The sequence below is a fragment of the Sus scrofa genome, chromosome 13 (genome assembly GCF_054392235.1).
Source record: "Sus scrofa isolate SSC_HxYL_T2T_F1_AM1 chromosome 13, Sscrofa_HxYL_maternal_Yorkshire_Landrace_v2.0, whole genome shotgun sequence".
NCBI classification, from domain to species: Eukaryota; Metazoa; Chordata; class Mammalia; order Artiodactyla; family Suidae; genus Sus; species Sus scrofa.
In genome coordinates, this window is record NC_139395.1 from 33,669,635 (window position 1) to 33,696,174 (window position 26,540).

Below are 26,540 nucleotides of genomic sequence, written 5' to 3' on the forward strand. Positions count from 1 at the left end.
AAAGCTCTGTCACAAAAAACTCTCAAGTAACACAGACCTGAACTCCAATCCTGGCCCTGCCACTCACAATCTGTAGGACCCTGGGCAAGTGACATGTTCTCTGAGCCTCATTGAAAATGGAGACAATAATACTACTTCTGAGAGCTGCCATGAGGACCAAATGCAATGAAGTGTGCAAGAATGCAGAGCCTGTAGAGTTCATTGAGTTAAGGATCTGGCATTGCACTGTTGCAGCTCAAGTTGCTGCTCTGGTGAGGGTTCGATCCCTGGCCCGGGAATGTCTGCATGACACGGGCGTGGCCAAGAAAAAAAAATGCAACCTGATTGAGCCAGGTTATTCACTTAGTCCCCATCCCATCCTCCTCCAGTGCAGGGCTCAGTGTCAAGTAGCAGAAATGCTCTGCTGTTCACTCCTGTGTCCAGAGGGGGGATCCCTACAATCCCATTAACTGCTGACCCTCAACTCAGAGAAACTGAGGATCCACTCCCACCCTCCACAGCAGGTAATGGCTCTCTCCCAGCAGCAGGAATGAAGTTAGTACAGGCAGCCTTTCCACACCTCACGCCCAATTCTTACCAAGGGTCCTCTGGGTTCATACTTCCTCTGCATTAGAAAAGCAGCTGTGATGTTGGCATCTGAAAATAAGGGAGGGGGGAAAAAGGTCAACCTTGGGAATGACATAAAGTTAAATAAAAAGATCTCTTTGTAGGACTTGAGCCTGAAGCCCTACCTGCCGCCACACCCCCATAGGCCTGGAACACCTCCAAGCTGGCTCTAGGTGGGGACTGAGACTATCCATCTGACAGGCCGTGGGGACCACAGAATGCTTCCTCTGTGAACAGTGCCTGTGGCCTCTCCCAACTGCATTCCCTTTGGGACATCACAGCACGGGCCTGTGCTTGCTCTGTTTCCCCAGCGCCTGGACACATGTCTAGTGTTTGTCTCTCTTCACTCAGACATCTGGCTGACCTAGATGCTCCCTACAGGATGGCCCTGCTGTGAACATACCTCCTTGTGGCCTCCACAGCACCATACACATCATTAGTGCCACAAAGATCTGCCACTTAATTAATAAATCAAAGGGACAAATATGCTCTAATTATGTTTATCCCTGAATAATAGAGTATACTCTAAATTTCAATGTCCCTCACCAGCCATTCTAGACCACTTGTGCTCAATTTTTTCTTTTGAAATACTCCATTAGGATGCCTGTGTCTTGTCTTGTTTCCCACATCTTCCATTCTCCCCTCTTTGAAAAGGAGAAAGGGGTGTTTCTCCACAGACAATGGGCTGCCTTCTGTCACTGAAAGAGTGAGCACAGTGTCTTTCCAGCCAGAGCAGAGGCCACCCTGGCCCCACACTGCACAACCCATTTACCCAGTTCTCAAGTGGGTATCTCACAGTGGAAAGAGCACTGGCCTAGCTTCCAAATAACCCCTTGCTTCAGGACAGGCCTTGGGCCTCTCTGTAAGGCCAGCTTTCAGGAGAGAATGTGCTGATCAGAAAAAAATGGAATCTGAATCAATCAACCAATTGATCTCAGAGTTCTCTTGTAGCACAGAGGGTTAAGGATCTGGCATTGTCACTGAAGTTCTGTTTGCTGCTGTGGCATATGTTTGAACTTCCACATGCCTCGGGCATGGTCATAAGTAAATAAATAAATAAATAAATGTAACTGGAATCTTATATACTTTATGGCTGTAAATTTCTCACCATTAAGCATTAGGTGGCATCCAGATCCCACCCCAGGCAGTGCCCCTCTTGCCCAGGAATGAATGAAGCTGCTGCAGTGCCACCTGCCCCAGGTACACTGGCCTGGCAATGTCTGTCATTCAACCCACAGCAGAAGTCATCATGCTGTCACCCCACATAAAATGATGCTTACAACAAGCTCATCATAATCTTCAATTTTTTCTGCTCAACAGAACGATACTGTGCGTTTTCGTCACTGTGTTGGGAAATGTGCCAAAGCAAGAGGAAACCAATATGCCACTTCCTGGGCAGCTCTTTGTAGATGAGTTATTTCATCACCAGATGCTCTCGGCAATGTACCATGTTTCTAGAAACACTCAAGTCACTTAGAGCCAGTTCTTTTCTTTGTGGGTAGTGTAGAAGAAGCTCTTTATTTACTTATTTATTTATTTTGTCTTTTCTCCCGCGGCATGTGGAGGTTCCCAGGCTAGGGGTCTAATCAGAGCTATAGATGCCGGCCTATGCCAGAGCCACAGCAACACCAGACCCGCGCCGTGTCTGTGACCTACACCACAGCTCACGTCAATGCTGGATCCTTAACCCACTGAGTGAGGCCAGGGATTGAACCTGCAACCTCATGGTTCCTAGTCAGATTTGTTAACCACTGAGCATTGCCGGGAACTCATAGAAGAATCTCTTTTAAAGTGCAATTTCAGTCTGAACATCTTTTTCAAGGGAAGGCAACGCTGGAGGCATCTTATCCCTCAGAAGGGAGAAGGAGGGGTCTTTATGCGACTTGAAGAGTTGGTCTTTTTTGGGGGGAGGGGTAACTTTTTATTTTGAAATAATTTCAAGCTCGTAGAAAAGCTGTGAGAATACAAAGAATTCATATTCCTTTTACCCAGATCCTCCAATTGTTAAATGTTACATTTATCAGTTTTTTTCCTCTCTCTATAAATATACATTTTTTTCCTGAGCCACTTGAAAATAAGTTGCAGACAGGATGGCCTTTTACCCCTAAATACTTCAGTGTGCAATTCTTTTTTTAAAAAAATGTCTTTTTGCCATTTCTTGGGCTGCTTCCAAGGCATATGGAAGTTCCCAGGCTAGGGGTTTCATCAGAGCTGTAGCCACTGGCCTACGCCAGAGCCACAGAAACGCAGGATCTCAGCCACGTCTGTGACCTACACCACAGCTCATGGCAACGCTGGATCCTCAACCCCCTGAGTAAGGCCAGGGATCGAACCCACAACCTCATGGTTCCTAGTCGGGTTTGTTAACCACTGCGCCATGACGGGAACTCCCAGTGTGCAATTATTAAGAGCAAGGGCAATCTTTAAATAAACAAAATACAATGATTTAAAAAAAAACAGGAAATTAACATTGATAGAATACTATATTCTAATCTAAAGGCTTTATTTAAAGATTTCACTTGTCCCAATAATGTCCTCATAAAAACAACCAAAAAAAAAAAAGGAAAAAAAATGTCCAGGATCTTTTTCAGCAACCTGCAACCTCATGGTTCCTAGTCAGATTTGTTAACCACATACTGCATTTAGCTAGCATGACTTTTATAAAAGCTGCTCTCAACCTAAAAGAAGACCTCTTAACGTTATGACAGCCTAAAGCATCCTAGCCATCCTTTCATGTGCAGAACCTCAGCAGCTTACACAGCTCTGATGTGTCAGGCAAGATAAATTTTTTTTTTTTTTTTTTTGTCTTTTAAGGACCGCACCTGCAGCATACGGAGGGTCCCAGGCTAGGGGTCTAATCGGAGCTGTAGCCACTGGCTTACGCCACAGCCACCGCAACGCAGGATCTGAGCCACATCGGCAAACTATACCACAGCTCATGGCAACACCGGATCCTGAATCCACTGAGCAAGGCCAGGGATTGAACCTGCAACCTCATGGTTCCTAGTCAGATTTGTTTCTGCTGCACCACGATGGGAACTCCCAAAATTTTTTTTTAATTTTTAAAATTACAGTTGATTTACAATGTTCTGTCAATTTCTGCTGCATAGCAGAGTGACCCAGTTATACACTTTCTCTCACATTATCCTCCATCATGTTCCACCACAAGTGTTTAGATATAATTCTCTCTGCTATACTGCAGGATCTCATTGCTTATCCACTCCATATGCACTAGTCTGCATGTACTAACCTCAAACTCCCAGTCTTTCCCACTCCCTCCCCCTCCTCCTTGGCAACCACAAGTCTGTTTTCCATGTCCATGAGTTTGTTCCTTTTCTGTAGATAGGCTCATTTGATCCATATATTAGATTCCCGATATAAGGGATATAGTATTTGTCTTTGTCTTTCTGACTTACTTAGTATGAGAGTCTCTAGTTCCATCCATGTTGCTGCAAATGGCATTATTTTGTTCTTTTTTATGGTTGAAGAGTATTCCATTACGTATTTGTATCACATCTTCTTAATCCATTCATCTGTTGATGGACATTTTGGTTGTTTCCATGTCTTGGCTATGTGAATAGTGTGTGCAGTGAACATATAGGTGCATGTGTTCTTTTCAAGGAAAGATTTGTCCAGATACATGCCCAGGAGTGAGATTGCTGGATCATATGGTAGTTCTGTTTTTAGTTTTCTGAGGAAACTCCATACTGTTTTCCATAGTGGTTGTACCAATTTACATTCCCACCAAAAGTGTAAGAGGGTTCCTTACTCTCCACACCCTCTCCAGCATTTATTGTTTGTAGACTTTTTGATGATGGCCATTCTGGCTAGTGTAAAGTGATACCTCACTTTTACAATAGGTTTTTTTTTTTTTTTCCTTTTAGATCTATATACTGGCTTATTTAAGTGATTACTTTCCAATTGTGATTTCCTCCGTCATATTTCTTCTTCGCTTTTATTTAGAGGAGCCCTTTCAGTATTTCTTTTAGAATGGGTTTAGTATTGCTGTACTCTTTTAGTTTTTGTTTGTTGGAGAAATTCTTTATTTTTCCTTCTATTTTAAATGATATTCTTGCTGCATAGAGTATTCTAGGCTGCAAATTTTTCCCTTTTAGACCTCTAATAGATTTTTTTTTTTTCGTCTTTTTGCTATTTCTTGGGCCGCTCCCGCGGCATATGGAGGTTCCCAGGCTAGGGGTCGAATTGGAGCCATAGCCACCGGCCTACGCCAGAGCCACAGCAACGCAGGATCCGAGCCGCGTCTGCGACCTACTCAACAGCTCACGGCAACGCCGGATCTTTAATCCACTGAGCAAGGCCAGGGATCGAACCCACAACCTCATGGTTCCTAATCGGATTCGCTAACCACTGAGCTACGACGGGAACTCCCAAGAACTCTGAATAAATCTTGCCACTCTCTTCTGGCCTGCAGTGTTTCTGCAGAGAAATCAGCAGATAGCCTTATGGTGGTTCTCTCATAATTAACTCTTTGTTCTTCTCTTGCTGCCTTTAGAATCCTCTTTTTAACTTTTGCCATTTTTTATTGTATATCTTGATGTGGGCCTGTTTGGTTCATCTTATGTGGGGCCCTCTGTGCTTCCTGTGACTTGATGTCTGTTTCCTTTAGATTTGGAGTTTTCAGCCATAATTTCTTCAAATATATTTTCTATCCCCTTTTTCTTCTCCTTCTGGAATCCCTATTATGCATAGATTGGTCCACTTTATATTATCCCATAGATCTCTTATATTCCTTTCACGTTTTTTCATTTGGTTTTCTGTCTGCTGTCCTGATTTGGTGATTTCCGTTATTCTATTCTCCAAGTCACTAATTCGTTCCTCTGCATTATTCATTCTGCTCTTCACTGCCTTTAACTCAGTTTGCACCTCTGCAAATGAATTTTCTAATTTTTCTTGGCTCCTCCTTATATTTTCTAGTTCCTAAAAGAATCTGCATTACTGTTCATATCCACTCTTAATTCCTTCATATTCGCCCTTAATTCCTTCAGTATTTTCACTATCTCCTTTTTGAATTCACTGTCTGTTAGACTGCAGAGGTCTGTTTCATTGTTTGCTTCTTCAGGTGAATTCTCCTGTTCTTTTAACTCGGAATGGTTCCTGAGCTTCTTCATTTTGCTTTTCCTTTTCTTATGCTGTGAGTTTAAGGAAAACAGCTGAAAACAACTACTGTAGTCCTGGAGGGCTATTTATATGTGAGAATGACACAGGATATTTTGTGAGGGCTTAGTATTTATTTTTGGCATGAGGGCTGCTTTTGGTTTAGTGTCTGTAGGCTGTAATCCTCTTGATAGGGTGCTGCAGGTGCTTCCAGGAAGATGGAGGCAGTGGTCAGCGCTAGTAGCAGTGCCTTGTTGCTGGGTCCTTGACAGTGGCAAGGACCCGCAGGATGGTGGTGCAGGCTGCTTCTAGTTGCAGTGCCCTGGGAAGTGGCGGTGACACTCAGGCAGGTGTAGGTGGTGCCTGGACCATTTGGCAGTGGCAGCTGCAGGGCAAGTGCGTTCCCAGGAGAGTGAAAGCAATAATGGGTGGTGATCGGTTACAACGCCCTCCTCTGTGTTGACCTGTGAGGTGACTGGGGCTGCAGGTGGTGCCTGTTCACAGACCCCTAATGGTGGTGGGCTATGTCCACCCCTGGAGTCTGAGATGACTGATTTGCCCGCTGCCACCTGTAGACCATGCAAGAGGCACCCCTGTCATGCTTAGCCCACACAGCAGGCACTGCCACCTGTAGCCCACACAGGAGGTGCCTCGCTGCCTGTAGCTCTGCCCTCCAAGTCTGTGTGAGTGCAGAGAAGGATATTCCTATGGCAATCCACCCCTCCTCCTCTTGCCCTCCCCAACAGTGGTGCCTAGCTTTTCCTGTGGGCCCAGATCTCCTCCTGGGTCCCTTGGCTGACGTGCACCACTCCCTAGCCCCTTCGGCTGTTTCCACAAAGCCAACCCTAGTCCTCTCCCTGGAACTGACTTTCAGAGCCTAAGTCTCAGTGCCCAACTCACTTCTGAGCCTCTTAGGATGTGGTGTCCCAGGAGGTGGTACCAATAGTCTGTGCCTCTCTCTCTCTCTCTGCTTTGCCCTCCTCAGTCCAGCTGCTATGCTTTTCTCTGAGGCTTTGAGCCCCCTCTGTCTCGGCTGATCTTCCTGTCAGGTAGGTGGCTTCCCAGGGTGTGGGTTCCTTTCCTCTTTCACAGCTCCCTCTCAGGAATACTAATCCCATCCTGATTCCTTTCTCTCTTTTTTCCTTTGTTCTACCCAGTCTGTGGAGGGTTTCTTGCCCTTTTTGGAGGTTTAAGGTCTTCTGCCAGCATTCAGTAGATGTTCTATGTGAGTCATTTTTTTGATGTGTTTGTGGGAGAAGGTGATTGCCACGTCTTACTCTTCTTCTTAGGCAGAAGAAAAGAGAAGTGCCAAGTAAGCTCCCTACACTCCAGGACTGAGTTCATGATGGCCCCAACCCAGCCTGAGCATCCAGCCTCGACTAGGAGGATAGGGGAGCAGAGAGGAGCAGCATATACCAGACAGAGCCTGAAAGGTGGAGTTCCCCATAGCTAGAACTGCTCCTGGTAGGCAGCCCCTAAGAGAACAGGACTCCAGACTGCAGCCACCTCCACCAGTACTGGAAACAGACCCTTGTCCTAAAGGCCAACTCAGCTGACAAAAAACGATCTCTGCAACGGAGGGTGCCTTATCAGGTCGTCTGCTTTACTTGCTACCTGATAAAGGAACATTTGGGAAATCTCACTCAGTATGCCTGTGCACTTAAACAATAGCTGCTTTGAGTGAGTGAGTAAAAAGCCCAAACCTGCCTGCTTAGCTAGGTATCTGTTACAGTAGATACCAACCTACTCCGAAGTCCACTGTGGCATAGAGGCCCTCCAGCGTCCCACACGCCAGGAACTTCTCATGCGCCCCGTCAGTGGTGAACAGGACCACGTCCTCACCCAAGTAGTAGTGGAAACGCTTCTGCAGGAAACGCAGGTAGTTGTAATCACAGCTATAGTAGCTGCCATATTCATTTTCAACCTGCAAATTAAAAAAGAGACAGGGAAAAAAATCAGGGGACTCCCAATGTCGTCATTTTTCTTTTTTTTTTTTTTTTGTCTTTTTGCCATTTTTCATGGGCCACTCCCACGGCATATGGAGGTTCCCAGGCTAGGGTCGAGTCAGAGCTGTAGCCGCCGGCCTACACCACAGCCACAGCAATGTGGGACCCGAGACACGTCTGCGACCTACAGCACAGCTCACGGCAATGCCGGATCCTTAACGCACTGAGCAAGGCCAGGGATCGAACCCGCAACCTCATGGTTCCTAGTCGCATTCGGTTAACCACTGAGCCACGATGGGAACTCCCCAATGTCTTCATTTTAATGCAAGCTTTTGTTTGCAGAAATTGCCTGAGCATCTCTGAGATGACAAAGCTTAGTAATTCCCCTAAATATCTCCTACCCTGAGTCCTCAAAACTCATTTTCCAGAAAGCAACTCAGCACAAAAACCTACTTCCTATTACCTCCCTGAAGTAAGGAAAAGAAAACCACCAACATGTTAGTTTTCAGACTGTAGTGACATTCTCCCTTATAATAGATAATCAGTACTTTAAACATAACTAATACTTTCCCATGGCAGAAGTATTAGAAAATGAAAAAGAAAAAGAAAATGAAAAAATCACCTGTTAATTCTGTGACCCAGAGGTGACCACTCTAAGCATTTTGGCATGGTCTTCCAGATTTACACACACACACTGACACAATCTTAAATATACACAAATAATATATAGTCATTGTTTTTTCACCTCAAAACTGGTATCATACTATATGCACCAGTTATAATGTCACTTTTCTCCTTACTACGTTATACAAGATGCCCATGGCAAAAACCAGGGCAAGTGTTGGATACAGAGGTACCATTATTTACTTGATCTCCTCTGGTCAAACATTCAGTGTGTTTGGTGTTTTGCGCTCCATGATCAATGCTCAGTTGGGTCCAATAGCATCAGTGCTTTTCAGCCAGGAGCTATCTTGCTGCCCAGGAGATATTTGGCAATGTCTGGAGAACTTGGAGGTTATTGCATTGGAGGCGGGTGTCCTGCTGGCCTCTAGTGTGTAGAGGCCAAGTCATGCTGCTAAACATCCTACCTTTCCAATTTCCACAACAAAGAATTATCAGGTGCAAATGGCAATAGGGCTGAGGGTGGGATCCCCCAAGGGTGCATTCTCAGTGGGATGGAGAGCATCCCTGAGGAGGTGGGAACTCATTCTTTTTTTTTTAATTTTTACTTTTTTTTTTTTTTGTCCTTCTCGGGTCACACCAGTGGCATATGGAGTTTCCCAGGCTACGAGTCAAATCAGAGCTGCAGCTGCCAGCCTACACCACAGCCACAGCAATGCCAGATCCGAGCCACACCTGTGACCTATACTACAGCTCATGGTAATGCTGGATCCTTAACCCACTGTGCAAGGCCAGGGATCAAACCTACGTCCTCATGGATACTAGTTGAATTTGTTAGCACTGAGCCACAGTGGGAACTCCTGATTTATTTTAATTTTTATTTTATTTTTTATTTTTAATGGAGTATAGTTGACTTACAATGTTGTCTTTAGTTTCAGGTGTACAGCAAAGTGAAACAATAACATATGTATATGTATCATTTTTCCCATATAGGTTATTACAGACTATTTAGTAGATTTCCCTGTGCTATAATAGTAGGTTCTTACTATCTATTTTACACAGTAGTGTGTATATGTTATTCCCATACTCCTAATTCCTCCCTCTTCCCATGGTTTCCCCTATGGTAACCATAAGATTGGTTCTGAAATCTGTGAGTTTGTTTCTATTTTATAAATAAATTATTTTGTATCACTTTTATTAGATACAATATATAAATGATATCATATGATATTTGTCTTTCTCTCTCTGGCTTCACTCAGTATGATAATCTCTAGGTCCATCTATGTTGCTGCAAATGGCATGATTTCATTATTTTTATGGCTGAGTGATATTCCATTGTATATATGCACCACATCTTCTTTATCCTTTTCTCTGTTGGTGGACATTTAGGTTACTTTCATGTCTTAGCTATGGTAATAGTGCTGCTATGAATGCTGGGATGCATGTATATTTTCAGATTATAGTTTTTTCCAGATATATGCCCAGGATTGGAATTGCTGGATCATATATGGTGGTTGTATATTTAGTTTTCTAAGGAACCTCCATACTGTTCTCTATAGTGGTTGCACCAATTTACATTCCCACCATACCCTATTTATTGGGGTTTTTTTTGTAGTTTTTTTTTTTTTTTTTTTTTTTTGGGGGGGGGGCTGTGCTCAAGGGATGTATGTGGAAGTTCCTGGGCCAGGGATCAAACTTTGCACCACAGCAGAGCAGCAACCTGGGCCACTGTAATGACAGTGCAGGATCCTTAGCCCACTGTGACACAAGGGATCTCTTGTTTGTAGACCTTTTCATGATGGCCATTCTGACAGGTATGAGATGATACTTCATTGTAGTTTTTGATTTACATTTTTCTAATAATGAGTGATGTTGAGCATCTTTTCATGTTTTTTGGTCATCTGTCTATCTAGGTCTTCTGCCCATTTTTTGATAGGGTTGTATGTTTTTTGATTAAAGCTGCATGAGTATGTATTTTGGAGATTAATCCCTTGTCAGTTGGTTCATTTCAGAATATTTTCTCTCATTCTGCGGGTTATCTTTTTAATTTATTTTTTTATGGTTTCCTTTGCTGTTCAAAAGCTTTTAAATTTATTAGGTCCCATTTGTTTATTCTCACTTTTATTGTCATTACTCTAGAAGGTGGCTCAATAAGATATTCCTGCGATTTATGCCAAAGACTATTCTGCCTTTGTTTTCTTCTAGGAGTTTTATAGAATCTGGGGGAACTGATTCTTATAGGATTAAAAAAAACCCTCTTATTCTTTTTCATATAAAGCACAAATTATTTGTATGTATGTGTTGTTATAAAGTATAATTATATAGTATATCTCAGGTCTTAAAATTTCATGAGGGGCAATTAGAAAAAAAGTCTGTAGAGGCTCTATAAGGGGCAGCAACGAAATAAAGGTTAAGAGACATTGCTCTGGAGTTCCCCATTGTGGCTCAACTAGTTTAGAACCCAACTAGTATCCACGAGGATGTGGGTTTGATCCCTGGCCTCACTCAGTGGGTTAAAGGGTCCAGCATTGCCTTGAACTATAGTGTAGGTCACAGACGTGGCTTGGATCTGGTGTTGCTGTGGCTGTGGTGTAGGCTGGCAACTGCAGTTCTGATTCAATCCCTAGTCTGGGAACTTCCATATGCTGTATCTGTGGCTCAAAAAAGAAAAGAAAAGAAAAGAAACATTGCTTAATAGAGCAATGAAAATACTCTGGGTAACTATAATGGAAAAAATAAAAATTAAAAAAAAAATACTCTGTGTGATGCCATAATGATGGGTTCATGCCATTATAGATTTGTCCAAATACATAGACTGCACAACAGGAAGAGTGAACTGCAACTCGATTGTCTGTTACCTGCACTGTAATAATCGGCCCTCCATTCTGATAGAGGAGAGGCTTCATCTTGGGCAGAAGGACACCCAACCACTTATCCACAGCTGCAAGGTAGTCTGGAAAACAACCAGGTTTAACACCATCACACACCTTTTTTCTACAGAGACACAATTCAGCCTATTACTATGAGGCTAGTAGCAGGGATCAGATAGACTGGGTTCAACAACTGCCTTCTAAAACAGGGGCGCCACAGGCACTAAGAGTCTGACAAAAGTTGTTCTGCCAGGAGTCACCTCCTCCATGGAGCTCTCAGAGGACAGGGACCAGAGGGCCTGCTATCTGTCCCTACTGCTAGGACAAAAAGCCTGCAGCACAGGAGATATCCACCAATGTTTGTTGAATGAAGAAATGAATGACTGAGTGATATGTCCTCCTCTCTGTCACAGCAGGGTTTTTTTTTTAAATTAAATCTTAATTAGTGGTCTATTTACATTGTCAAATGGGAATAACAGAGTATATGCTTCATAAAGTTGCTATAAGGATTAATGAGATAATATGTGGAAAAATACTATAATATACTTAGTGTAAAATGCGAGGCTAGGACAGTAAGAAAGGAAGGCATATAGAGCATAAAACACTAGCCTTTTATACAGTGAATTTTGTCAACGTTGGCTGCTCGTACGACCAGCTTATCACTAAGAGAAACTGAAGTCTTCAGAAGACAGAAATGCAGCTAAATGGGGCCTTCTGATTGATCAGGATTTACAGTTATAATAATTTTTAGTGGTTTTAAAATATATATATCATTTACAGATCACTCTAAAAACACACAAAGGGACAGAAGGCACTGCAGCTACTGAGAAATCCAGTGACACCACCTCGGAAACTACATCTGCCACTCTGATTAGCTGGGAGCCATCACTGGCCATGTTCTATACTAAGAACAGAGGCAGAGAAAGCATTCAAGTCAGCCCTTCAACCACAACCAGGGCCCAAAGCCAACTCAAAAAGTTAGCAGGGCATCAGCGCGATCTGGTCAAGTCGTGCGAGCGAGACTTCTCTCTCACACACCCAGTGTCTGGTGGATGCTGATTCACAGTCACACTTTCACTAAACTTTCAGATGTGTCAGCACAGGAGTACCCCAGCCTTCAAAAAACCTGACCCTTTGGATAAAAATTATCTAAGCATCCTTAAATTCTCTCGCGACATCTATAACAACTCACCTGGATGGGAAGAACGGAGAACGATAGATTCCTTCTCCAGTAGCCAAGCAGGTAATCCTCCCTAGGACAGGGAAAAGAGAAAAGAAGAGGCCATGATAAGGTCTTAGGGGAGACAGAAATGACTGTTAGCAGTGAGAGAAAAGAAGAAAAGTATCATGGACAAGGGGTATCAGGGCAGGGCTTTCGATTTGTCACTTTCAAGGAGATTAGACATTGTAAACCCAGTAAAAATAAGATTGCTTTGCCTGAATGTAATCTTCTGAGAATCAAAGACTTTTAGGTTGATTACCCCGCTTAACCTAATAGCTACCCTGTGAGTAAGGCAGAGGCCCCACCAGGAACCGCTTTTCACAGATGAAGAAACTGACTTCAGTGCATGAGTACTGACTATTCCTTTTTGCCTGGACACCACCTAAGGTAAAGGACTCCTGGGTTGCTCGATCAGAGCTCACGTTGTCTGGAATGAGAGACTTCCCTCTACCGCTTTAATCGCCTCTCCCCTAGGTCTGCCTGTCAGTGCACTGGGTGGGCAAGCCAGTCTGTTCACACTCACCATGTCCCACTCCGCACAGATGTAGGGTCCAGGCCTCAGGATCACCAGCAGTCCCAGCTGATGGGCCAGTCTAATAAAATACTCCACATCATGGTCCCCCGTGAATTGGTACTTTCCTGGCCAGGGCTCGTGGAAGTTCCAGGCCACGTACCTGCCAAGACACACACAGCCCCTTACTGGACACAGCTCAAAAATCCAGGTGTTCTGCATGAATTTCTGAACAATCTGCAGAACTATAGACTGGCAGGACACACAGACATCTTTCTAAGGCAGCCCCTTGGGGAAAAAGCCTTGTTTTGAGTTGTCATAGCAGCTACCCAAACAAATCAAACTTGAGGGAAACCTTTATTTTGAGTAGGAGGGTGGGGGGACCACACCCATGGTATGTGGAAGTTCCTGGGCCAGGGATCAAACCTGCCCCACAGCAGTGACATGAGCCACTGCAGTGATAACACTGGATCCTTAACCTGCTGCACAAGAGAGCTTCTTTTCTTCTTTCCTCTTTTTTTTGGGGGGAGGGTGGTATTTTTAAGGCTATGACCCACAAAGAATGCCTATTCCTGTTTAATGCTTAAATTAGATATACCTTTGTAAGGCTTAGGAAAAATGAAAATATCTGTGTGAAAGTAATAAGAGATATACTTCATTTTTGAAAAATACTTCTTAATAAAAATGGAATAAAAGGGAATTCCTGTCATGGTGCAGCAGAAACAAATCCGACTAGGAACCATGAGGTTATGGGTTTGATCCCTGGCCTCGCTCAGTGGGTTAAGGATCTGGCATTGCTGTGGGCTGTGGTGTAGGTCACAGATGAGGCTCGGATCCCGTGTTGCTGTGGCTGTGGCGTAGGCCGGCAACTGTAGCTCCAGTTGGACCCCTAGCCTGGGAACCTCCATGTGCCATGGGTGCGACCACCCCCCCCCAAAAAAAAAGGAAAAAAAAGGAAAAAACCTTCAGCCTCTGTGTCCTCCCGACAAAAATTAGGAATAGCCTGAGGGGAGGTAAAAATAACAAAAACTCCTACCAGCTTCCCTGGCTGCCTGCAGTGCAAGACGTACCTTTAAATATGAAGCCACCCACTGCTACCACAGAGGTCTCTACCCCTGGCTTGTGACCCTTTTCCACAGTCTCATGGTTTCAGGGCTCCCTGGAACAGTCTTGGTCCCTCAGAACTTGAGTGTTGAAATTACAGGGAGGTCCCAGAGGCCTTAGGACCAGAATAACAAGTGGGATTCTCCCTATCTGTCCCAGGAATCTTCTTTTGGGTTTTATCACCCTTTATCTTTAAAAAATTATCGGCGGAGTTCCCGTCGTGGCGCAGTGGTTAATGAATCTGACTAGAAACCATGAGGTTGCGGGTTCCATCCCTGCCCTTGCTCAGTGGGTTAAGGCTCCAGCATTGCCGTGAGCTGTGGTGTAGGTCGCAGACGCGGCTCGGATCCTGCGTTGCTGTGGTTGTGGTGTAGGCCAGTGGCTACAGCTCCTATTCGACCCCTAGCCTGGAAAACCTCCATATGCCGCGGGAGTGGCTGTAGAAAAGGCAAAAAGACAAAAAAAAAAAAAAGTTATCGGCAGTCCACATCAGTAATGCAAAAACCAGAGTGGCCAGCCACCCCAACTTCCTTCTGAATCAGCAGAGGAGATGAGGTAAAGAGAGATAGTTATTGGGGTAATTCTGTAACCCTGGTCTATAGAATCACCCTGGCAGAACCACAAAGATAAACTAGGTTTCAGGAATCTACCCAACAAGGCATATCCCCCTAGAAGCTGAGAAGAGCTATGGCTGCCCACAAACTCCCTTATCTTCAAATCTCAGCCAAACCTCTGGTCAAAAATACATATTCATGGAGTTCTCTAGTGGCACAGCAGGTTAAGGATCTCGCATTGTCCCTTCAGTGGCTTGAGTAGCTGCTGTGGCACGTATTTGATTCCCTGGCCCCGGAACTTCCACACACGTGCCATAAGGATGGCCTAACAACAAACAAAACATGCCCTGGCAAATTTCAGTTTCACTGGCTGTCAGTGGAAACACTGACCTTGGAGAAATGGTACATCTATGTGATGTGCCCTGCACAGTAAAGGCTCAATCATAGTTACTTGCCTTTTTTTTTTTTTTTTTTTTTTTTTTTTTGGCTTTTCAGGGCCACACCCAAGGCATATGGAAGTTCCCAGACTAAGGGTCAGATTGGAGCTACAGCTGCCGGCCTACACCACAGCAACATGAGATCTGAGCTATGTCTATGACCTAGACTACAGCTCACAGCAACGCCGGATCCCCGACCTGCTAAGCCAAGCCAGGGATCAAAACCCTCATCCTCGTGGATACTAGTCAGCTTTGTGTCCCCTGCGCCATGACAGGAACTCCCACTTCCCTTTGCCCTTTAAAACTGATTTTCATTTTGTGATTTCTGATGACAACGTTCAAGGTTGGATGAAGTGGTTAATTGTCTGAAGAAGAGCAGTCAAGCCATGACAAGCTGCTCCTGGAACACCAGACTGTGCTAGTCCCAGTTCTGAACAGTGAAACCGCTGCCCCGAGAGATGCAGCTGGACCCTCCCTCCAGGGTGGGTGTCCAGGCCCAGGTGAGGGCCCAGCCTCCTACTTACGTCTCAATGGCATTCAGCCCGGCCATCTTCATCTTCAGCAGCCGGTCCTTCCAGTAGAAGCGGGGCATGCGGAAATAGTGAATACTTCCTGAGATGTAGCGGAACGGCTGGCCATCCTTGAGGAAGCAGTTACGGTTGTAGTCGATCTTGAAAGTCCTCAGGGGGGCATTCTGCAGAGCAAGGACAAGACCACACGAGAACTTCCATCTGCATTTCAGAAGCAGACACTTTGACGGTGGCAAGTGACTCCCCACCCATTTAGTCTGTGTCTGTGCTTGGTTCTGAGTGATAAACTACAGCTAAGTTAGGGCAGGGAGGATCCACATTCAGGATTCCAGACACAGTCACCAGTGTGGCCATCAGTGGCTGTGGAAGTTATATTCCCAAAGAGAAAACCCTGCCGCAGGGAGCTCTTATGACAAAGCCCCGGGTCGCGGGACCTGCTAGAGTACTGGATGTACTTCAACAGGAATGTCGCGCGGGACCTGCTAGAGTACTGGATGTACTTCAACAGGAATGTCGCTGAGCTGAAAGCAACAGAGTAGAATCTGAAGGCCTGAAGCCTCATCATAGGTGCTGCTCTGAGTCCCACAGTGACTGAGCATCTCTCTCTAATCCTGCATCTCTTCATCCAAAAAAACAGAGGATGCCGGGCTAAATGAACTTTAAGGCAATATCTGCAACCCAGTCTGTGAGTCAGGAGCTCAATCTGGGTAATGGTCGGCACTTTTTTAATGAAAGAGAGTAGAGAAAAATCAGTGCATTACACAGAGTAAAGACAAGTGTTATTTCATGAAACTTTTGTTATATATGCACATAGAGAGTTGCATTGGGTCATGATATAAGATGTAAGATTTTCTAGAAGTCAAATCAAATTTCTTCTTTTTCTTTTTTTCTTTTTTTTGGTCATGCCTGCAGCATGTGGAAGTTCCTGGGCCAGGGATCAAATCTGAGCCACAGCAGTGACCCAAGCTGCTAGAGTGACAATGCCATATTCTTAATGCACTGTGCCACAGGAGAACTCCTAGAAGTCAAAACAAATTTCTAGAAACACTCTTTGGCAATCACTTCCAGAGTTGAAAAGCTAGAATTTGAAAAGAAAGACCTGGAGGAGTTCCCTGGTGGCCTAGTGGTTAAGGATCTGGTGTTGTCACTGCTGTGGCTTGGATTCTATCCCTGGCCTAGGGATCTTTCGAATGCTGTGGGAATGGCCAAAAAAAAAAAAACAAAAGCAAAAACAAACAAACAAACAAACAAAAACATACACACACACAAAAAAAGACCAAAAACCCCAAAACATTAAAAAGAAAAAAGGGAAGAGTCCAAAGGGGGAAGCTGTGAGGCAGAATAGAACACTGCCCTCTGGTGGATGGAAAAAGGAAGCAACAGGCCTCAGGTGCCAACGGGACAAGGCTATAAAAATCCATGTAATTAGCATCCAACATTGTTGATAAGATTCCTTATGTATTCACAGGCTTTTTTTTTTTTTTAAAACAAACAAACAAACAAAACAACCTTTTTCTTTTTAGGGCCTCACCCATGGCATATGGAGGTTCCCAGGCTACAGGTCCAATTGGAGCTATAGCTGCCAGCCTAACACCACAGCCACAGCAACATCAGATCTCAGCTGCATCTGCAACCTACACCACAGTTCAAGACAACGCCAGATACTTAACCCACTGAGCAAGGCCAGGGATTGAACCCACAACCTCATGGTTCCTAGTCGGGTTCGTTAACCACTGAGCCACAAAGGGAACTCCTTAAGAATCTTTGTTTTTTTAAAGGTCAGAGTGTCAATTTAATATCTCTTTATTCTTCTAGTAAACAGTGCTTTAATTGCCATTCAAAAGCAAGAAACTCACAAAAATATAAAAATTATTTCTGACATCAGATGCCCCAAGGGATGATTTTGAAAACATCTTACAACATGCACATGATTAAATGTCAAATAAGGGTTTCTCACAAATGCTATGTTGGTTGGGGGAGTTCTTTTGTGAATTAAGAAACTGGTGTCACTGCAGCAGCTCAGGTTGCTGCTGTGGCATGGGCTTGATCCCTGGCCTAAGAACTTCCACATGCCAGGGGTGTGGCCAAAAAAAAAAAAAAAAAAAAAGGCTGAGAAAATTCTTTGCATAGGTAGAAAAGGAGTGAGCAACTTTGGGCAGAACTCAGAAAAGGCAAGAGCTGTCTGAAGTCTGTTTGTCGAAGGGAAGGGGTTTGGAGGAGAAGATGAGATTGGAAAGAAATGATCTTGGCAGACAGTCAAATTCGGCCTTCATCCCACACAGCAGAGCACCATCCCTGAATTCAAGTAGCCTCAAAACCCAGCCCAAATACCTACCCACCAACCACTTACAAATATTATATTACAAACACCTACTATGTGCTGAGTAATAAGAAAGGAACCACACAGATGTGGCCACAGCCCACAAGAAGCTCCCATCAAGCACGGAAGAAACCTGAGAGTCAACATGGTGAGGCTTGGATGGTAAAATGAGGCTAAGATCACCAGGCTGTACGCCTCACACACACATAGTTATCCATCAAATTATATCTCAGTAAAGCTGGGGAGGGGGGATCATTAGAGCAGAAGGAGCATTGGAAGCAACATTAACAAATGGCCCGTAACCCAGGGATGAGGACAGGTTTCCCAAAGGAAAGAACACCCCAAACTGTGGTTCTCAAATTTGGCTACACATCAGAATTACCTGTGCAAACTTTCCAAAATAGAAAGGTCAGGCCTCGTCGCCCAGACATGCAGATATTAATTGATCTTGGATGGAGCCCAGGCACTGGTATTCCTTCAAGCTGCCCAGATGAGGTAATGTACAGCCAGATTTGAGAATGACTGGGCTAAGCTGAGCCCCAGGATGAGGAAGAGTTAGCCAAGGGGATGAGTGACACAGGCAGAGGAACCGTGAGCTCTGGGGGAGGGAGGGCCAGCTGCAGGGAACCTCAACACTGATAAAGCACAGCAGAAATGGAGGGGACAGGCTGGGGCCAGACTGAATGATTCCCTGAAGTCCACGTCCAAGGGCCTGGACTTTATGCCAAGAGCTATGGAGAGCAACTTAAGCAGAAGAGTGATAGGATCAGACATATATTTTCAAATATTTGGCACTCTGGTCTTTTCCTGAAGGGGCAATACAGGAAGCAGAGTCATGGACTATGCTGGTGGCAGCAAGGTGGGCAGTGGGCAGGAGGAACCCACAGAACTGGGGACTAGGTGTAGCATAGACATGGGGCCTAAACTGGCGAGGCTCCCACTGGCTTCAGGTAGAACATTTTGAGCATTTTTTTTTTTTTTTTGAGAGAGAAGCTTAAGAGACATATCAACTGGAAAAAAACACAAAAGGCTCCAAGAATATTAACACCTATGGGTTCAGAATGATACACAGAAGGAAAAAAGAATTCACCAGTCACCTCTGGAGATTGCTAGAGTACCAACTCCTCACTCCAGAAATGATAAAAGGAAAGAACCAAACAGCTTATTTCTCTTTCATATAAACACTATATTTCAGGGTAACCAAAAGGTTGATAATGGAAAATTCTTCACAGAATTCCACCGAATAAATGCAGATGGAATAACAGAATCTGAAAAACACCTTTTTCTAACATTTAATGAAATAATGGACTTCAGCTATAATCATCAGTGGAGGCTAAAACCATCAGCAGGCTTGATGGAATTTTCTAAGGAAGAGATCAGGCAGATTCTACATGATCCCTCTGCTCACTGTCAACCTCATAAACATGGAGACTCCTGTTGAGATTTAACAGAAAGTACACAGCCCCACCTAGAAGCAGTACTTATTAATGAACTTAAATCTCAGTTGAACCTGAATCTAACAATACCACATGGAAGCAATAAGCCAAATCTGAAACACAGGACATTCTAAAAGCCCCCTGATAGAATTGCTCTGACAAGTTGACAGCATTAAAACAAAACAAAACAGAGTGTTGTGGGGGGTGGGGGGAAGGATAAATAGGAGTTTGGGATTAACAGATACACACTGCTATACATAAAACAGATAAACAATAAGGGCCTACTATATAGCACAGGGAAATCTAGTCAATATTTCGCAATAGCCTATAATGGAAAAGATTCTGGAAAAGTATATATATATAATACAAAATATATATATACAATACATACATATATGTGTATAACTGAATCACTGTGCTGTACACCTAAAACTAAAACTATTATAGACCATTTTTTCAATAAAATAAAAATAAAAGAGTATCGTTAGAAAATAACAATGTTTGGAGGAGTTTCCCCTCTGGCACAGTGGGTTAAGAATCCAACTGTGGTGCAGTAGGTTAAGAATCCACCTGCAGCAGCTTGGGTCGCTGCAGAGGTGTGGGTTTCATCCCCAGCCCAGCCAGGTTAAAGGATCTGGCATTGCCACAGCTACAGTATAGGTTGTAGCTGCAGCTCAGATTTCAGTCCCTGGCCTGGGAACTTCCATGCCACAGGTGCAGCCATTAAAAAAAAAATGTTTTGGAAGGAACATGAAGGAAATTTCTGGGGCAGTGGAAATGTTCTATAGCTAACTTAGGGTTTTGAATTACTAGGTATATGCATTTGTCAAAACTCATCAAATAGTATACTTAAGATTTGTGTATTTCATTGTATGTGAAGTGTTAACTTAAAAGGAGAAAAGGGGCCATAAACAAATACTGACCTCTAGTTAATGATATACATGCTGATATACTTGAGGGGGAGAATACTGATGTCTGCAACTTACTCTGAAATTCATCCCAAATATAAAATGAGTTGATGGATGGAAGGATAGATTAATGGTAATATGTTAATGGTAGAATTTGAATGGTGGGTATAAAATGTTTTCAATTCTCTGTATGTGTGCAAATTTTTCCTAGTAAAATTTTGATACAACTTAAAAAGTCAGGAGCAGGGAGTTCCTGTCGTGGTGCAAGAGAAACGAACCCGACTAGTATCTATGAGGACACACGTTCAATCCCTGCCCTCACTCAGTGGATTAAGGATCTAGTGTTGCTGTGAGATGTGTTGTAGGTTGCAGACGCAGCTTGGGTCCTGCGTTGCTAAGGTGGTGGCACAGACCGACAGCTACAGCTCCAATTCAACCCCAGGCCTGGGGAACTTCCTTATGCTCAAGGTGCAGCCCTAAAAAAAAAAAAAAAAAAAAAAAAAAAAAAAAAAAAAAAAGAACAACAAAACAACAAAAAGGCCAGGAGCAGGAAGAACTGGAGAAAGGTGGCCAAATTCCATTTATAAGATAATTACGTACCAGAGATGTAAGGTACAACACGAGGACTATAAATAACTCTGCTGTATGATATATAGGAAAGTTGTTAAGAGAGTATGAGTTCTCATCATAAGGAGAAAAATGTCTCTCTTTTTCTCTTTCCTTTTTATCGTATCTATGTGAGAAGATGAATGTTAGCTGAACCTACTGTGGTCATCATTTCACAGTATGCAAACCAAACTATCATGCTATTCACTTTAAACTTATCCAGTGATGTATGTCAACTATTTCTCAATGAAAATGGAAATAAATAAAAATGTAAAGTTGACCGATGAAATAAATTATGTTTTCCATGGTATGCATACTGCAACATGAATGTACACACACATAACACACACACATGAAATATTACGTAGTTCCCAAGAGTTATATGGATAGACTCTTGTCACTGTGGAGAGATCTCTGAAATGTACAGAAAAAAGAGAAAGTCAAGAGGTGGTTTTTTTGATTTTGGGGTTTTTTTTTTTTTTTGCTCTTTTTTTTTTTAGGGCCACACCCATGGCACAGGAGGTTCCCAGGCTAGGGGTCTAATTGGAGATTCAGCTGCTGGCCTACACCACAGACACAGCCACACGGAATCCGAGCCACTATGAGACTTACACCACAGCTCATGGCAATGCCAGATCCTTAACCCACTGAGTGAGGTCAGGGATTGAACCTGAAACCTCATGGTTCCTAGTCGGATTTGTTTCCACTGTGCCATGACAGGAACTCCAAGAGGTGGTTTTTTTGGTTTTGTTTTGTTTTTTGCTGCTTTTTTTGGGGGGGGGCACACCAGAGGCATATAGAGGTTCCCGGACTAGGGGTCCAATCAGAGCTGTAGAGGCTGGCTTTTACCACAGCCACAGCAACACCGGATCCTTAACCCACTGAGCGAGGCCAGGGATTTAACCTACGTCCTCATGGATCCTAGTCAGATTGGTTTCTATTGTGCCACGATGGGAATTCCCAAAAGGTGTTTTTTAAAACACATATGTGCCGGAGTTCCCGTGGTGGTGCAGTGGTTAACGAATCCGACTGGGAACCACGAGGTTGCGGGTTTGATCCCTGGCCTTGCTCAGTGGGTTAAGGATCTGGCGTTGCCGTGAGCTGTGGTGTAGGTCACAGATGCGGCTCAGATCTGGCGTCACTGTGACTCTGGTGTAGGCCGGCAGCAACAGCTCCGATTCGACCCCAAGCCTGGGAACCTCCATATGCCGCGGAAGCAGCCCTAAAAAAGGCAAAAAGACCAAAAAAAAAAGAGTCTGTGTCAGTGCCTGTGTATGGTCCTGCATGAGCTGTCTACTGTGTGCTGACAGTATTCCATCTCAAACTCGTCGCTCAAGTCTGCATGCCTTCCTGCCCCCCAATCTTGGGCACCTGCTTTCCCAGGATCCCAGGAGTCGGAGGGAAGCTGTGCCTTTGGGGCCAAGCCTCAGTCAGTGGGGGTGGATAATGACCCTATCCCTTAGGCAGACAATTTGGGAGCTATTTTGTGTACCTTCCAGGAGACCTTGGCAGAATCATGGCCCTGATGCCAGAGCAAGAACCATGATGCACATCCTGGTGTTGGCTGCTGCCTCTTCCCACCTGTGCCCCTTGGACCCCTTCTCAGATCACTTGCACTCAAGCCCTTATTTCCCATTTTGCTTTCAGAGGAACCTAAATTAAGACAACTGATACCAGGACTGGCCTAAACAGCAGATCCTCAGGATATGCGTCTGGACCTGAAATTCTCATTTCCCGTATGTCAAACACCAATGTCACACAGCTGGTGCTGCGTGGGTGGTGGTAGCCCATGGTATGCAAACATGAGGTGAGGGCCCTCACCTGTGCAGGGCTGGGAGGAGTGCTGGTATGGGAAGGACTGTGAGGTTGGCTGGCTTTTATTAGCAGATCAGAAGCTTTGGAGAGATTGGCTGACAGACTCAAGTCAACTGTCCACTCAGGGCATTCTGTGAATGCTAGAGGCTTCTGTGATAATGGTTTTGTTTTTTTGCTTTTTAGGGCCGCACCTGCAGCATATGGAGGTTCCCAGGCTAGGGGTCTAATCGGAGCTGTAGCTGCCGGCCTACATCACAGCCACAGCAACGCCAGATCCAAGCCGAGTCTGCAACCTACACCACAGCTCATGGCAACGCCAGATCCTTAACCCACTTAGTGAGGCTAGGGATCGAACCCGCAACCTCATGGTTCCTAGTTGGATTTGTTTCCGCTGACAGGAATTACGGGAACTCTGTGGCAATATTTTAAGAGACCTACATCTCCCGCCAGAAAAATAAGGCTGGGACTTAATTATGGAGCTGGGGGTTGGGCAACTGAGGGGGCAGGGCATAAGGTGGATAGTGGGAAGGGGCTGACACAGTGCATTCTCCCATGACCTGTGAGCTGTCTTCCAGGTAAAGGCTGTGCTATTGGAACCTGGTTCCCTGGAACCCGGACAGGACATCTGCCTACAGGAAATGAGGTGGAGATGCCAGGACTGCCCTGGAATCCTGAGGAAGGTGTCAGATGGCTCCAAGAAGTGGGAAGGTAAAAACAGTGACCAGATCCCATACCCACCCAACCTGACTACATTCTCCAGGACCGGACAGAGAACATGCCCTTCCATGTGGAGGGCCCTGGCATCCTCAATAAGCCCCCTGAGGGCCGGGGATGACAGAAGACCCTCCCTCGTGTCACCAAGGGTGATGAGATCCTGGCCTAACCAAAGAGGTAGCACTTAACCGCCAGACACAGGTGAACATAACCACCCCCACGACCATGGAGGCCAGGGCCATGCCAGCGGAGGTGACCTGGGGCGAGGGTTCAGAAACCACAGCATTCCTAGAGGGTGAGACGGTTGGGCAGCCAGAAAGGTTGCTGGCTGATGTGTGTCCCAAGGGAAAAAAAATCAATCACTCATGAGCAAAAGGCTGAGGTTGGCCATGGCAGTGGAAAACTGTGACTCCACCTGCTTCCCAGCTCTGAAAAACAGCCAAGTGACAGAAGGTAGGATTGGCTGGATCCCTTTGAGGAAGGGCTCTGTGAAGCCACCCCAAGGACACACAATAAACATTCCTTATCCAGAGGGACTTAGAGCACCTGTGGGCATCCCCAGACCTCATGAGGACTACTGGATGCAGTCTGAGCTGACGCTGGTACCGGGGCTTCCAAAATGCCATCACCCCTTCTTATTGCACTTTGCGAGGCCTAGGCCCACATCCTTCTCACAGTGGGCCCAACAAGTCAGAGGACCCACCCCAGGGTGATGTCCCTGGTCCTGGGTGCAAATTGGGATGGTTGTATTGAACAGCCCCTGGAACCCTCCCCATGAGGAAGAGCCACTGTGGAGAGAAGGACCGAATGGACACCCTGGAGCTGCCCACCTCCACCCAGGATCAATGTGAACAAGTCCATACTTCCTCCCGGCATTGCAGACGGGGATCCTTCCCCCTCAGTGGCTCAGTGGATGTCCTCATCACACCCTCAGTCAGATCACCCGGGAGTGCCTGCCCAAAATAGACCTTGCTGGATGATGCTGGACCACCTGATAACAGAGGAGTAGCTCAGTGGCAGCAGCCCAATCAATACAGCCTCTGGCATTTGGTTTGTGGCAAATGTTCTTATCTTTTCAAAACTGTCACTAAAAAGGGTCAAAAGCAGTTTGTTTGTAACTGGGCAGGACAACAGTACACATTCTTTTTTTTTTTCTTTTTTTCTTTTTTACTTTTTAGGGCTGCATTTGTGGCATATGGAGGTTCCCAGACCCGGGGTCAAATTGGAGCTATAGCTGCCAGCCACAGCCACAGCCACAGCAACATGGAATCTGAGTCACATCTGCAACCTACAATATAGCTCACGGCAATGCTGGATCTTTAATCCACTGAGCGAGGCCAGGGATCAAACCCAAGTCCTCATGTATACTAGTCAGGTTGTTTCTGCTGCGCCGCAACAGGATCTCCAGCAGTACACTTTCTTCCTCTTACCCCCGGGGCCTGGTAACTGCTCAGCTCCCTCCCTCCCATGACAGAGGGTCAGGACACTCCCTGAGCTGTCATGCTAGTCTGATGTGTAAACAACACCATGCTATGTGGACCTGGGGAGCAGTGATAAGACTCTGAAATGGAAGCTTAGGAGAGGAGCAGAGAGGACTACACAGCAGCTGCAGATAGAGCATCACCCAAGATAGCTTCTAACTGGTGACTGTCATGGCCAAGGTGAAGAGGGAAGATCCATTTCATGGCTCCAAAGTGACCCCTCCATGTGAAAAGACCTCAGAATCCCCAGCATCTTTATGGGGAAGAGAGGAAAGGGAAAGCTGACTTCAGTTTTTTTCACCTCAAATATATAAAATGTAAAATTTGCCCTGTGTGCAAATTCCACTCCTAATTTTTTTTTTTTAAGGGCCACATCTGTGGCACATGGATTGTCCCAGTCTTCAGGTCCAATCAGAACTGTAGCTGCCAGCCTACACCACAGCCACAGCAACACTGGATCCTTAACCCACCGAGTGAGGCCAGGGATTGAACCTGTGTCCTCATGAATACTAGTCGGATTCATGACTGCTGAGCCATGACAGGAACTCCCCACCCCTTCTAAATTAATTGGCACAGGAACTGAAAAACTCAAGAGCCACAGTTTTATTTCACATGTGCATGGGTGTGGTAGCATCAGTATTTACAGTGTATGAGGTCACAGAGCTTACAAAATCAAAAGCAATTCCAAGCAAGTCAAAGCCCACACCTTTCCAAGTCCCCCCTCCCCCACCATATACATAATGCATGTAATACTGGAGAAAAAAAGACCACAGTACAAAAGAAATAACACCATACCAAATACACATCAGGTAGCTAATGCTGTTCAGTACACCTTTTTTTTTTTTTTTCGTTTTAGGGCTGCACCTGCGGCATATGGAAGTTCCTAAGGCTAGGGGTTAAATGTGGCCTATGCCACAGCCACAGCAACACTAGACCTGAGATGCATCTGCAACCTATGCCGCAGCTCACAGCAATATCAGATCCCTAACCCCCTCAGTGAGGCCAGGGATGGAACCTGCATCCTCATGGATACTAGTCAGGTTCTTAACTGGCTGAGCCACAATGGGAACTCCAAATACAACATTTTAAAAGTTATTGTTCAGATTATTTCAGTGGTAAATAAGCATTTCTGTACAAAAAAAAAAAAATTAAAACATAACATCAGTATTTACATCATCAGGTAATGTGAACATGCCCCAAGTTTCTTAATCCCCAGGACTAAAAACAATTATATTTGCATTATTTGAGCACATTCCTCAACCTGAAAAAAGAAATAAAAGGAGCTCAGTGCTATCACAGGTTAAGGTCATGTTGATTATGTGAAGATGCTATGTCTTCAGGTCTCTCAATATAACTCAGGTAAGTACCTATTCCATGGGTCTCTCCATCCCCAGCACCTACACACTGGGTCAACTCAGCCCAAAGGCCCAAGCCTGGAGAATTCCTGACATGAGCTGCTCAGCTCCAGGGTAACATCTTCCAGGCAGCTAGCACCCTAGGGTTGAGGGGAAAGGGATTAAGAGAAGAGGAGAAGATAAGTATGGAAGGGTATTTGCACACAAGGGCTTCCTCAATCCCTCTTACAGAACAAAGAGAAAGAGAAGGAATATCTCAGACAACTGTAAAACACACTTTGATCATGCCAGAGCTAAAGAGCCTTTCAAACATCAAAAGTCATGGAAGCACCATTACACCAGACAGGCAGGAGAAGCAAAACCAACACAAGGAATGGTGATAATCAATG

The 26,540-nt window shown here is 44.9% G+C and overlaps 1 protein-coding gene across 1 annotated transcript in view; it reads right to left on the minus strand.

The window, feature by feature from the left end:
• Positions 1-26,540, minus strand: part of GLB1 (galactosidase beta 1) — a 100,748-nt gene that overhangs the window by 59,148 nt on the left and 15,060 nt on the right. The window contains exons 2-7 of the mRNA XM_021071553.2: positions 15,511-15,680; positions 12,904-13,054; positions 12,351-12,411; positions 11,147-11,241; positions 7,465-7,645; positions 578-636 (exon numbers count right to left, since the gene is read on the minus strand). Of these exons, the coding sequence (XP_020927212.2) occupies positions 578-636; positions 7,465-7,645; positions 11,147-11,241; positions 12,351-12,411; positions 12,904-13,054; positions 15,511-15,680 (717 nt within the window). The remainder of the gene's footprint in view (positions 1-577; positions 637-7,464; positions 7,646-11,146; positions 11,242-12,350; positions 12,412-12,903; positions 13,055-15,510; positions 15,681-26,540) is intronic.